The sequence below is a fragment of the Kogia breviceps genome, chromosome 14 (assembly GCF_026419965.1).
Source record: "Kogia breviceps isolate mKogBre1 chromosome 14, mKogBre1 haplotype 1, whole genome shotgun sequence".
Taxonomy (NCBI): domain Eukaryota; kingdom Metazoa; phylum Chordata; class Mammalia; order Artiodactyla; family Physeteridae; genus Kogia; species Kogia breviceps.
This window is the reverse complement of record NC_081323.1, coordinates 51819393-51833693: the sequence shown is the minus strand read 5'-3', so window position 1 is coordinate 51833693 and position 14301 is coordinate 51819393. Positions and strand designations below refer to the sequence as shown.

The window sequence follows — 14301 nt, the reverse complement described above, 5'->3', positions numbered from 1 at the left end:
ATACAGGATTTCTAAGTAAAGGGGCTTTAAGCAGGAGCTTTGCCAAGGATCCTTATTCTCCTACCCTATTTCAGATGAGCTGTTGTCCCTGGGAAGAGGACATGAGCCTCACTCCAGAACTTGAGAGCACAGTCATCCTCTGTCAATCTCACCTACTTCCTCGGAGAAGATATCTTCACAGGGACGGTTAGGTGGTGGTATTGGTAATGGTGGGGTTCCTTACATATGAGGAGGGAATTTCCTATAATCTAAGTCCAAAGGGTAAATGATATCCAAAGATCTGAGCAGGATGTCACACAACTGGCACAGGCTAAAGGGGCCAGGAGGTGCTAGAAAAAAGGCTTCTCCAATGCGGAGGAAGAAACCCCTTTCCATATGGCTATAATTTGCAGGGTGAGGAAGGAGGTGATGCAAGAGAGGAAGCAACATCCATTAAGAAGCAGGAATGAATGTACATACAATGCTTTCTGGAGTGGGAATTAGGTTTGTCGGTATTGAATGCAGAACGTAAGAGAAGCTGTGACATCAAAACCAGTAGTTTCGGCCAAGATGGAGGAAAAGGGATCAGATTTACCCTCCTAACTAAACAACCAAAAATTAAAACAAAAACACAACAAACTAACAAAAGAAACTAAATGAAATGAAAAGAAGAGAGAGAAACAACCCAGACAATAGTTAAACACCTAAGACACTGGACACTGCCATGAAAAACTGTGATCCCTGAGAGATGGGAAACTAACAAGGCGAGCCCTATGACTGCCCCAGCTTATATCCTTGGGAGTTTCCAGGGAGAAAAAAGTGGGACGGAGCTCAAGTCCACAGGACAAGTACCAGGGAGGAGAGAGCTGTAGAGGAAGACCCCCAGAGGTATACAGAGGGTCCCCCTTGGGTGTTCAGTACAGTACTAATCAATGCATGTGTTTGAGGTAGCTTCTCAAGGCCTGGAAAAGCATCCAAAAGGTTTAGAAGAAACAGTGCTCAGAGCTTACACAGGGCTGGGATCAGTGCCTGTTCCCATCAGCCAGACTGAAGAAAGCCATGGTTCGTGAGGCACTGGGTAGGAAACCCAGGAAGATCTTGCCTCAGCAGTGAGGAATAATCAGACTCAAACTGAGCACTGCTCGCGATCCTCCTAACAAATAGTAAAAGCAAGACCCCAGGGACTTCCCTGACAGGCCAGTGATTAAGACTCCGTGCTTCCACTGAAGGGGGCGTAAGTTTGATCCCTGATGGGGAAATAAGATCCCACATGCTGCGTGGTGCAGCCAAAAAATGAAAGAAGAATAAAAAAATAAAAAAAAAAAAAAGGAAGACCCCCAAAGGATCAAACTATTTCCAAGTAACTTAAGTACTTCCCAGTATAAAGCTCAAGAAGATTTTTAGGAATAAAAATATCCAGCACCCCAAAACATAAAATTCACAACATCTGGGCTTCCGTGGTGGCGCAGTGGTTGAGAATCCGCCTGCCGATGCAGGGGACATGGGTTCATGCCCCGGTCTGGGAAGATCCCACATGCCGCGGAGCAGCTGGGCCCGTGAACCATGGCCACTGAGCCTGTGCGTCCGGAGCCTGTGCTCCACAATAGGAGACGCCACAACAGTGAGAGGCCCGCGTACCGCAAAAAAATAAAAAATAAAAAATAAATCACAACGTCTAGCATCCAAAGATTACCAAGCATGCAAAGAGGCAGGAAAACACAACCCACAATGCAACTCATCAATCAACTGAAAACAACTCAGAACTGATACAGAGGTTAGAATTAGCAGAGAAGGACAATAAGATTTAAGTCAAACTTTCAGGGGTGAAAACTACAATGCCTGAGATGAAAAATACAGTGGGCTTTTAGAACAACTGGATATCCGTAGGCAAAAAGTAAAAACCTGGATCTATATTTCACATCGTAATCAAATATCAACTAAAAATCAACTCTAAATGAACACTATAAAACTTCTAGATGAAAACATAGGGAAATAATCTTTGTGACTGTGGGTTAGGCAAAGATTTCTTAGACATGAGGTTAAAAAGCACAATCCATAAAGGATAAAATGAACTTCATCAAAAATGAAAACTTCTGCACTTTGAAAAATACTTTTAAGAGAATGAAAAGTCAAGCCACAGACTGGGAGAAAATCTCTACGAAGCATGTATCTCATAAAGGACTCGTGTCCAGAATATATAAAGAGCCCTCAAAACTCAACAAGAAAACAACTTAATTTAAAAAGGGCCCAAGATTTGAATAGATTTCACTGAAAAAAATTAAAAAATGGCAAGTAAGCACATGAAGATGTTCAACCTTATCATCATTACAAAAACGCAAGTTAAAACCACTAGGAGGTATGACTACTACCGATTAGAATGAGTACAACTAAAAAGACTCATCATATTATGTATGTACTGGTGAGGATGTGGAGGAACTGTAATTCTCACACATGGCTGGTGGGAACTTAAAACAGAACTACCACTTTGGAAAACAACTTGGCCATTTAAGTTATACATACATCTCCCATTTGACCCAGCCATTCTACTCCTGGATATTTAGAGAAATGACACTTATGGCTATACAAAAAGACTTATATACACAAGCGTTCACAGCAGACTTACCTGTAATAGCCAATAACTGGAACAACTCAAACATCTACCAACTGGTGAACAAATAACCAAATATATCCATACAATAGAAAATTATTTGGCAATAAAAACGAATGAATTATTGACACATGGAACAACATAATCTCAACATAATTATGCTGAGTTGAAGAAACCAGGCAAAACAGTACATACTATATGATTCTACTTATATAAAACTTCAGAAAAGTGCAAACTGATCTATGCTGACAGAAAAGCATATCAGGGGTTGTTGGCTATGGGAAGAAGCGGGGGGTTTCAAAGAGGAACAAAGAAACATACCAAAACTTATGAAGCTGTACACGCTAAGTAAAAGCAGTTTACTGCTTGTCAATTATGCCTCTGTAAAACTGTTATTTTAAAAAAACAGGGAGAAAGGGAAAAAAGTGAGATTTACTAAAATCCTACATATGTTTACCTCCTACACCCAACCTGGCAGTGGATGGCAGGTGCTTCCTCTGTCTGGGAAGGAGCAGGTAAAGCAGGCAGCAAGTCAAGCCTCAGCAGTTGCTCCCATCTTAACTCTGGACATCTCCATGCCAGGACCTGGAGCCCTTGAACAGTGAAACCACCTGCCAAGTTAGCACTGTAATTTCCTAGAGAAAGCACCCTCTGCTGAGAGAAGGCAACTGAGGTTGAAGTTCAGACATGACAGCCACTCTTAGCAAAAACCTGGATCACCAGCATGACATTCTATCTGCAGAACTGACTGATTCCACTTCTGATTCCACACAAATCTATACCTTTATACCAGAAATTGCCTAGGATAGCCAAGTATTCTCGATTTCAAGGATTAATTCTCGTCTCTCCTGAATGAACGCAGCTCAAGGTCACAGACCTGGACTCAGAGTTCTATGTCCCTGTGGCACTCAGCTCAACCCCTGGCACTCACAACACTGGCACTCATGGGCATTTTTCGATTTGCTTCATTTGCATGATTTTTAAGAACTACTAGCAGGACAAGCGTGTGGCTTCCATTTCTGGACCTCTTCCCTATATGGTAAGAAGAATCTGAGGGGTAGTCCCAGAATGGCAGTTTTTACTTTTGGCACTTTTAAGTTACTAATCAGTAAGAAAAATGTGAAAATTTGGGGGGTCTCCAGTTAAAAGCACAAGGCCATGAAAGGAGTGAAAGCTATGGCTGCCTGAGGGACTGTTAAAGCAGCCTCTGGCTGGAAGGCAGTTGACATCACCTTTGCCTGAGTCTCTTCCCAAACTGTTTTAGCTGTTCTTTGGGGGAAGAACCAGACTCAAATCCCTGGAGAGGGAGCAGGAGGGCTTTAAAAACAGAGAGCACGCATGAGTGTGGGGAAGTCTCCAGGTCCTCTCCCCGGCAGCATTCCTCCCACAGCTCGGCTCTTTCGGCTCTTCCTGCGGCTCATCTGTTAGGGAGGGTTCTTTCTTGCTCCAAATGAACCAGCAGAGGCAGACTCGGCCAGCAGCTGCTCCGCAAAGGTCCCTCGGACTGTGTCTCTGATGAGCTCGGCCCATGTCATAGAAACAGTGGTTAAGACCCAAGGCCAGGGAATTCCCTGCCTGTCCAGTGGTTAGGACTCCATGCTCTCATTGCTCTGCTATTAATGCTCTGCTATCTTCCGGGAAGATCCCACATGCCATGGAGCGGCTGGGCCCGTGAGCCATGGCCGCTGAGCCTGCGAGTCCGGAGCCTGTGCTCTGCAATGGGAGAGGCCATAACAGTGAGGGGCCCCGTACCAGGAAGAAAAAAAAAAAAAAGAAGCTCTCTAAACTACCTTTTACTGAGCTGCCTGGCCAAAGACTCTTATAGAAACCACAGCCTGCACAGCCTCAGGCTGTGAAAGTTCCTCCGTGCCCCAGTCTCCAGCTCATCCTCAATCCATCTTTCCCATGTGAGTTTTATGCTTTCCAAGGGTCAATCAGCTATGTTTATTCCCAAATCCATTTATGTCAGTTATACTTACTGAAGATAGACAATATAATTAAATAGTGTGTAAATAAATGAAATATGAGTGTGAACAGAAAAAGAGCAGTCCTAGCTGATTTTTTGGAAATACTCAATAAGGCAATTCACTAAAAAATATTGCTAGTGAATAACTGTGTGTGGATGAGACTACATGTATGTTCAGAGAAAGAAGTCTTAAAAACCTGGAAAGGTTTGGCACTTAGATGACCTCACAACAGTCCTTGCTCTACTTTAAAGAAGCCAAAATTAGTTTTTGCAAGGACCGTGATAGGAAACTCCACCAGAAGACCTACCCTAAAAGACAGACACAGCCCTTTAGTAAATAATATATGTTTGGATTTAAATAAAATGTTTAGAGAAACCAAGTCACTTTTATGATTAACATATCAACTATCCCCTTGTCCCAATCATGATGGGTGAGATTCTACACAATGAGGCAGCATTAATTCAAAGCTTATGTCTTTGTTCCACTTCCAGGCCTCTGCAGTTGAACTCAGGGTAGCCTTCCTGAACTGGAATTCTGAGAACCCCATGCACGTGCTATGATCACAAGTCAAATTCCGACCCAAACAGAGAACCAACTTCTGCTTCCCCATCACACAAAGTGCAAGAACATTTCTTATCTGTTTTCTGAAAATGCTTCTAACCTTTGGTTAAATTCCTTTAGGTTATATGACCAAAAGTATATTTTCAAAGGAGGGCCCATGCACAGAATTGCAGGATGCACACCAGAATGCAAGTTCTGGTGGGCATGCCTTTCCATTTTCTATTTTATCACAATATAAGAAGACTGCCACATTATGTCTCATGGGGGTAGGGAAGAGATGCACAAAAGGAAACACTACTTTAACAGTGGCTATCTGGAAATGGTAGAAATATGCATGATCTTGAATTTTTTCTTTTTTCTGTTTTCCAGAAAACATAGAGGCAGGAGCTGTCAGGTATAATGGTTAAAGGCATGAATCCTGGAGGCTGGCTCCAGATTATTACAGTAAGTCCCTGCTGGTCTCCCTGTTTCTGCCCTTGCTCTCCTACAGTTTAAATTTGACATGGCAGCCAGAGTGACATTCTTTTAAAATACAGGTCAGACCCTATTACCCTTGTGTTCAAAATCCTCCCCTAGTTCTTCATTTCACTCAGAATAGAAGCTGAAGTCCTTAAAATGGCCTACAAGGCCCTGTAAGAGCTGCCACCCCACAGCACCACCTCTCTGACTTCATCTCTGATTCCTCTCACACTTCTCCACTCGAGAACACTGTTTTCTTACCTTCTGTATACACACACCAGGAACGCTCCCACTATAGGGCCCCTGACCTTGCTGTCCCCTCTGCCTAAAATGCTCTTACCCAGTCACACGGATTACTCCCTTACCTCCTTCAGGTCTTTGCTCAAATGTCACCTTCATTGTTCTATCTAAAGTTTCAACCTTCTCCTGTTCCCTCAGCACTATTGGCTAATGTCCAATGTTTGCTTACTAATCCTATTTATCATCTGTCTTTCCCATTACAGTTTAAGATCTATGAAGGCAGGGACTCTGTCTTCTTCACGCCTATATTCCTGATACCCAGAACAGTGCCTTCCATATAACAGATGGTCAACAACACTTGTAGAAAAATTAAAGGCACCTTTGCCCCCACCAGGCCTTGCACACACTTGGCAAGCCCCTGACTGAGCCACACACATCCAAGACCATGTCGCACTTCTAGCCCCAAGTGTGGGCTGCTCAAGGCACTTCCCTTATAATGTTAAGCACAAGTGAAGGCACTCCCTACAAGGTAGGCACCTCCAGGGCAAGGTTGAGGTTCCCCCACCCCCGGCCCAGCTCCTAACACATTTGTTGAATGACTGAGGGAAAGGTTTGGTGTGCTGACCTGTGTGTGTGGGTGAGAGAGGAAGGAGTGGTTACAACTTTATCAATCCACAGGGATTGGGCAAAGTCCAAAATGTTGTAAATATTCTCTTTCTTAGTCTAACCCAAAGGCAACAGAAGTATGATACCAATCATAACAGGAATGTGGGCTTTCCACACTCCAGCTGAAGTCTAATGCCAGGTCCTAACTGACAACTCAAAATGGTCACTGAGTATCTACTCCATGCCAGGCACCAATGGGGAGAGAACCTGGAGAACACCACTTGTGTGGATCTGGCCTCCTGCAGCCTGCAGTCTCCTGGGGAAAGGGTAGATGTAACTACACACAGCCTGACTGTGAGGGAAGCAAAGGACAGGAGCCTTGCTGGAGACAGAGGCGTGAGTGTGTGTGTGTGTGTGCATGTGCGAAGACACACTTTAGTCAAGGGTCAGGGGAGACCCACTGAGGGGATGTCATTTAAGCTGCAAGAAGAGCCTGCCATGTGGTGGGCTTAGGTGGGCTTAGGTGCAGTGTGGCTGCACCTAAGCACAGGGGCAGAGACCTTGCTGGGGGGAAAGCTTGGTGTGTTTGGGGAACTGAATGCAGGCCAGGGTGGCCTAAGCTCCTGGGAAGGGAAAAGTAAAGGCAATGAGAGCAGAGACAGCAGCATCCAGGAGCTGATTATTCCCCCTTTTCTCTCCCTTTCCTCCTCCTGCTCTTTCTACTGCTAGAATTTATCGGGCCAAAGTTAAAGGGGCCTGAGGGAAGAAATGCAAGGACTCAGTTGAGTTCCTCAGTAGGTAAAAAAAAAAAAAGGAAAAACAGAAATATGAATCAACAAGTACTACCATGAGCACAAAAGGGAGAACTGGATAATACATGCCTAAGTTATCCAAAACACCCCTGGCCTTTTTCATGGGAAATAGCAGGTGACAATACTATTTTTAGAGAAAATTTCAAGGCAGACAAATGAGTTTATAGATACAATGAACTCAATCAGTACTTTACAAAAATCAGTTTTTAACCACCAAACATGTTCAAGTTAACAATTTTTATGGTACAAATTATACCCAATAAAGTTGTTAATGAAAAAAAAAAAGTCTATGAGACCCACTGAAAGGAATCGGAGCTCTTTGGAGAGGTGACTGATGCCAGTATCAGAGAAGTAAAACAAGGAAATGATTAAAAATAGTGGGAGCATGTCAAAAAGGTACTGGAGCCTGCCTGAAGGGGCTCCTACTGGCCAATTTGGGGACAATGTGAGTATCAAAAAGAATAATGAATATCTATGATTTTAAGTCTCCAAGTAAAATATATGAGGGGCTTCCCTGGTGGCGCAGTGGTTAAGAGTCTGCCTGCCAATGCAGGGGACACGGGTTCGTGCCCCGGTCCAGGAAGATCCCACATGCCGCGGAGCGGCTGGGCCCGTGAGCCATGGCCGCTGAGCCTGCGCGTCCGGAGCCTGGAGCCTGTGCTCCGCAACGGGAGAGGCCACAACACTGAGAGGCCCGCATACAGAAAAAAAAAAAAAAAAAAAATGAGTTCCTAGTATACTAAAAACAAACAAATAAATAGATAGAGGGGGGGAAAAGTCCCTTGTCACCATGGGGGATGACTATAAAAGCCAATTCCTGACCTTGGTGATTGGTGATTAAAGAATTAAGTTTTACCCTGTGTAATAGTAGAATGGTAGTTAATAAATGTAGAAGATATAAAAAAAAAATTTTAAATTACCACTTTGTAAATGCCAATGCAATAGTTTCTTCTGGTAAGAATCATCAATTGATGTAAAAACCAGTAGGTGAAAGGCTGATGAGGAGCAGAGCACGTGGAGGATGTCCAAGCACTTCACAGACGGCCCGCTAATTGCAAAGGGTAAAATGCACCTTCACAAAAAAGATCAAATTTAGCATTACAAATAGTGATGTTCCCCACGGTGTGCTGAGTACAAAGTGCACAACATTCTGTAAGAAGTCTTCACGTTAAAACGTTTTAACCAGAAACTATTTAGACATTTCCACTCCTAGTTTACTGGAAATCAAGGCAGTGGAAGGAGTTAGACAACAACCAAGAGAAAACAACGAGACAGACATGGGGTATTCTATAAGATAATAAGCCTTCTTGGGCTTCCCTGGTGGCACAGTGGTTGAGAGTCCGCCTGACGATGCAGGGGATGCGGGTTCATGCCCCGGTCCGGGAAGATCCCACATGCCGCGGAGCGGCTGGGCCCGTGAGCCATGGCCGCTGAGCCTGCGCATCGGAGCCCGTGCTCCGCCACGGGAGAGGCCACAGCAGTAAGAGGCCTGTGTACCGCAAAAACAAAAAAAGCCTTCTCTCTTTGGAAAAGCAGTGTGAGGTGTGAAGACTCTTCTAGATTGTTACTATAGACATAATATCCAACTGAACCTCAACTGAATTCTGGTTTTCACTTTGAAGACAACTGGGGTAGTTTCAATATGAATTTGGCTTTAGATACTACTGAATCATTTACAATTTTCTCAGATGTGACAGTAGCAGGATAGGGAGAATACTCTCATTCTTACAGCATGCTCAAGAACTTAGAGGAGAAGTATCATGATGTCTGCAAATTACATGGCTCAGCAAAAACCCGACATAGATATCTACCTACATATACCTATAAGTAGACGGAAATGGCAAATATGACAAAATGTCAACCATCATGGAATCTAGGTAGCGAGCCCATGGTATTTATTATTCTTTTTTGATTTTTCTCTATGTCTGACAACTTCACAAGTAAGAGCTGCATGTAGATGCAACAGTACTATGAAGGCTTTGGTTCATTTAAAGCAAGTGAGCCGCCTTCTGCTCTCACCTGTGGAAGAAGAGAGCTCGGCATCCGTGTGATTCTGTTTTTTGGTAATCACAGTCCCAGAGGAAAGAAAATAATGCTTCCATAGCAAGGTCTATTTTCAAAATGTTAAAATCCAGTTATGCTAAGGAAACTTGAGGAGAAAAAGGACTGACACCTTAACTTACTCACACAGCCAAGCTGGTGTAGCCCAACCCTGCCCCTCTCATACCCACCAAGAAACAACAACAAACACTAAAAACCTCCCTTGGTCCCCAAATTGAAGAGAACAACTGCAGCTTTCTTAGCCAATATATTCCGTAGGCAATGTGCAGGCCCATTTTGAGATGAATCCTCACTCAGATTCATCTCTTTTTTATAATTACCTATTTCCCCATCTGTGAAATGAAAGGGTGATAAGGTCTCAGCCTATCCAACTCTGCCAATGCTAAACTGCAGGAACAATATACCACTTAGTGCCTAAGACGCAGGGACCTTTAATGAGATTATGGGCAATAACAGCGTCATTGTTGCTGCTGCCCATCCCAGAATGCACCTGCCCCCAGCAACTCCTCACAGCAGGCACTGTTACTCCCATTTTACAGATGGCACATGGAAGCTGAGAAAAGCGGATCAATTCGCCCAAGCTAAGATCTGAACCCAGCAAAGGACCCACATTTCTTTGGGGAACACTGTCCACCTGGTACCACCTCTGCACACTCTATACACCCAGGACACAACCAGGGCCCTGTTTCTGCACTTGCCACCAAGAGTCCGCATAGTAGCCAGAATGCAGTGTGTCCTGTTAAAGTCCAGATCAGCTCATGACCCTCTAATGGTTCATCTCAGAGAGAAAGCCAATGTTCTGATAATCACCTACAAGGCCCCACCATCACCTCACCTCCTGCCACTTTTTCCCTCACACAATGCACTCCAGCCATGCTAGTCTCCTCACTGTCCCTCTCATACACCAAGCATGCTCCAGCCTCAGGGCCTCTGCAGTAGCTCCTCCCTCTGCCTGGAACACTCTTCCCTAGACAGCCACACTGCTCACTCCCCAACTTCCTTTGGGCAAATATTAAAATGTCACTTTGTCAGCGGCCTCTTCCAACCTCCCTCACAAAAAGCAGCAAAGCCCCTTCCCAGGTCCTCTGCTTTAATCTCTCTCCACAGAGCTTCTCACCACCTGACGTGTCACACCTTTGTGCTGTTACTCTCATCCCCACCAAATCAGGTCTTTGTTTAGTTCACTGGCCGTGTTCCTGCGCCTGGCTGGTTGCTGTTGCTCAACCTGCTGTAGGAAGGAAAAGGGTCCTGTTGTGGCCCTGCCCAAACAGTTACAGCCTGTCTGCCTGAAGCTGCCACACATCGTGGAATCCATCTGAGCAGTCTCTGCTGGGGGCGAGCCTTCCTCCAGACATCAGATCGTCAGCCAAGAAATACCCAGCAGGGGAGTGGGTGGAATAAAGCAGAGAGGAGAGGGGAGACAGAGGCTAAAGAAAAGCAAGGGGCTGGGATAGGGAGGGGGGCTGCAGGAAAGGGACCACACCTGCCCTGGGAGCTGCATCATCCCTCCAAGTGGACCTCCTGAAGAGACAAAGCCAAGAGATCCTTGGTTTTTCTCAGTCAGAAGCCAGGCTATAGACTACTTAAACCCGATCCCAAGGACAAGATCTCAACTATAAAAAAAAGAATTCTTCAATCCACTTGAGGCTGCTCTGACAATGGCAGGCATGTGGCCTGCTGATGTGAGTAAAAGGGACATAAGCCTAGCTGTGTGTCAGGACAAGCTCAACTGTAAAGATGATGAAGCTACTGGAGGCAAGGAGAGAGCCATGAGGATCCACTTGATCCTCAAGGCACATATTTGGCATATTACCATTCCACCTCCTTCCTCCCACCTCAATGCCCGCCTGTCATGCTACTAGGAGGTGCTTGGCTTGTGACAGTACACTTTTCATTTTCCCTTCTGGCACTATGATGAGGCAGCACAGGCCTTTTTTGGGGCGGTACTCATGCTGTGCTCTGCTAGAGGCCACAGAAGGCACCAGAGGGAGCCCAGAGAGTAGCATCCAGGATACAACTGACAGCCACCAGCAGCATTTAAAACATCCATGTGGTCAAAGTCAGTCTGTGATAATCATATCTCTCAATCATGGTGACTGAGAGAAGATTTTGGCTTCCTTACTTCCAATGCTGATTCTTAGAAGCTGCCCCCAAATCAGCTGTAGCAGACACCTGGCCAGAGCAGACTGGATCTAGAGTATTCACCCGACCTGAACCTGGGTCAATGCGATTCTCCCTCCTAGGAACTGTAACCAGTGGAGCCACACAGCCAAGCAATCTGAGCTAGCTCTGCAAAAGAAGACAGAAACGGGGCACGGGGGTGGGAGGAGGGTGGGTGGGCAGGCAGGAACGTCCACCAACTACGACTTGGGAGAAGCAGGAAAACAGAAAGCTGTAACAGGAGACTACTGAGGCAGGCAGGTAGAGAAAAACAGATGAAAAGTAGAAGCATCATGAGAATGTCTCCGTTCTCGAGGTCCAGTGGGCCTCTTGCCTTTGAGGACCCCCAGATTTTTATGATACTCCCCACCATGTTCCCTCGAGATGGATTCTGTTCCCAGTGGCTTAAAAGCCATAACTGCTCTAGATGAAATCTCAAAGCGCCTACCCATTCCTCTCACGCCCCCACAGGTTTCAAATGGGTTCTTTCTGGGAGGCTGGTGGCAAAGACCCACAGGAACAAAGCCGCCTGCCCAAGAACAGCCTATTCTGTGAGTATGAGAGGCAGAGCTGGCTTCTCACCAGGGCGTCTCTGTAGGGCTTATCAAAAATGAAATAAAAAAGAAAGCTTTTGTCCTAATGCATGCCAGGGTCCTGCTGCTGTTCTGGGAACGTGTGGGTGGGTGCCGCCCTCGAGGAAAACACAGACCTGGAGAAGAGGCACTGGGAGCCCTGATGGTGCTCTGGGTCCCACGACCATCTGTTCTCTTAGGAAAAGGCTTCAGACATGCTGTGTGGGGACACTTCACCAAGAGGCGCAGTGAAATGTTGTTCTGCCTACATGTGGGTGTCCAGTCCTACCATCAGCACCAGAAGATGGGTGATCCAAGGACAAGAGGCACAGACTTGGGAGTGGGACAGGTGTAGCCAATTATCCTAATGTGTCTACCTACAAACTGGGAGGAGAAGGGGTCAGAAGTCACCTCATCATCTCTCTGAGTCCCAGTCTCTGCCCCAGTTGGCTGTGGGAACTAAATGAACTGCCCACTCACCCAGCACTGTAAAAGGCAATTGTTACCCTTCTCATCCTGCAGATCAAAAACAACCAAACCGGCAGGTTCTCCTCCAGCAGACCTCCTAGGTGCTGACTGTGGTCTACAAAGACAGCCATTTAAAACATCAAAACCACTTTCCAGTTTCGTTTGCAGGCATGAGATAGTTCCCCATGAAGACAGGTTTCAATACCTCCTCCTCTGGTAGCCTTTTTTAAAAGTTCTACTCCTTAACTCCCTCCACCCCCAGCCCCCTTTCCTACACATGGAGAAGGGCCAGAGGAACAAAAAAGCCAGAGAAATAAAAGGGCACAGGAGGGGGGAATGTTAGTTGCTTTTTTTCCTTCCCAAAGAAAGTCATTTCCCTCAACAGGGGGCTCCCCCCCATGATCTGGAAGAGAAGGGTAGAGCTAATCCCTGAGCAGCTGGGTCAGAACTGCCTACTGAAGACTACCCAGGAGGAGGAGGAACAGAGGAAAGGGTGGGAAAGCGGAAAAAGGGGAAGGAGGAAAGGGAGGGAGGGTTGTTCATATGAACAACTGGGGCTACACCAATCACCAGCACACCCCTACAGCTAAGAAGTCTCCGCCTGTTCAGCCTCCTCCCTCCCTTGCCCCCACCAAGTACAACCCAGGAGGACCTTGTAAGGGCATGGAGTAAAAGTTGGTCCCAAGGCATATGACTGCCATGTTAGAATTGTGGCTGAGAGTCTAATATTTCCTTTGGCTTACAATACTGTCTGTTTCCCTAACTGGGCCTCAGTTTCCTTATTTTTAGAATGGGGCTAGGTCTCTACTCTTAGAAGGGTTGGGGGTCTAAATTACATGTTCTGTCAGCCTGGGCCATCACTGCCACTGAGGCATGGATTAGTAAAGTGGCTCAAAAGTAAGAAGAGGAAAAAGACCGTGCAGATCTGGTTCCTCCAAGGCCGGGCTGGGCCAGAGCAATGACTTAGAAAGTGGGACGTCTCCCCACCCGCAGCGCAGGGCCGAGTTCCTCGGGGAAGAGGCTGAATTCCCACGGACTGGGAATTACTTCGCCCTTCTTATCTCCATCGAAGGGCGCAGAGGAAGCGGGGATAGGGTGTCAACCGGGAGACAGAAATGATATAAATCCTCTCTGATGGTCCTTGGCCAGTGCTCTGCCCATTCCTGAGCGTGTGACTTGGAAAAGTGACTTCGCCTCCCCAAGCCTCAGTTTCCCCATCCGCGCTGTGGGCAGAGCGGCAACATTTGAGGCACAGAACCGCTTTCGAAGTGCGGGATAACGTCGGGCCCGCGGTCAGCGCTCGCACACGCCGGCTCAGACCGTCCGGGGTTCCGCAGGCCCGACGCTGTCCCCTCGGGGGCGCTGCCACCGCCCAGGCCTCGGCCTCGGGACACGCGGGCCCGCCGCCGCCGCCACGCCCCGGGCCTTTGCCCCCAGGCCGCGCTGGCCGCCCCCCAACCCCACCCCGCGGGCCCGCCGACTCACCCGTGTAGTGCACCACGCAGGTCTGGCCGCGCTTCGGGAAGGTGCGCCCTGAGGAGACAGACGGGCGCGGTGAGCGGATGCGCGCGGCAGCCGGGGCACTCCGAGGCCGCTGGGCGCACCTACTCACCGTCTCCGGGGGAGATAGTCTCCACCTGCACTCCCATGGTGGCGGCGGCGGCGGCGGCGGACGCGGGGCGGGCGGCGCGACGGCCGGCGCGACAGGCGGCGTGGACAGCGAGCGGATCTGGCGGCGGTTCCGCGGCTGTGCCTCGTCCCTCCGCGGAACGGCTGCGCACGCGCGCGCCCCCGCAGCCCCGCCCTGC

The 14301-nt window shown here is 47.3% G+C and overlaps 1 protein-coding gene across 3 annotated transcripts in view; it reads right to left on the bottom strand.

Moving 5' to 3' along the window:
* Positions 1–14301, bottom strand: part of FKBP1A (FKBP prolyl isomerase 1A) — a 24351-nt gene extending 10050 nt beyond the window's left edge. The window contains exons 1-3 of one of the 3 annotated variants that reach the window (XM_067012977.1): positions 14106–14284; positions 13979–14026; positions 8153–8304 (exon numbers count right to left, since the gene is read on the bottom strand). Coding sequence is in view for 2 of the 3 variants with exons in the window: in XM_067012976.1 (XP_066869077.1) it covers positions 8153–8304; positions 12506–12540 (187 nt within the window). In the remaining variant the exon portion in view is untranslated. Of the gene's footprint in view, positions 1–8152; positions 8305–12505; positions 12604–13978; positions 14027–14105 lie in introns of those variants that run through there. The other 2 variants (XM_059038379.2, XM_067012976.1) reach the window with 2 other exon arrangements.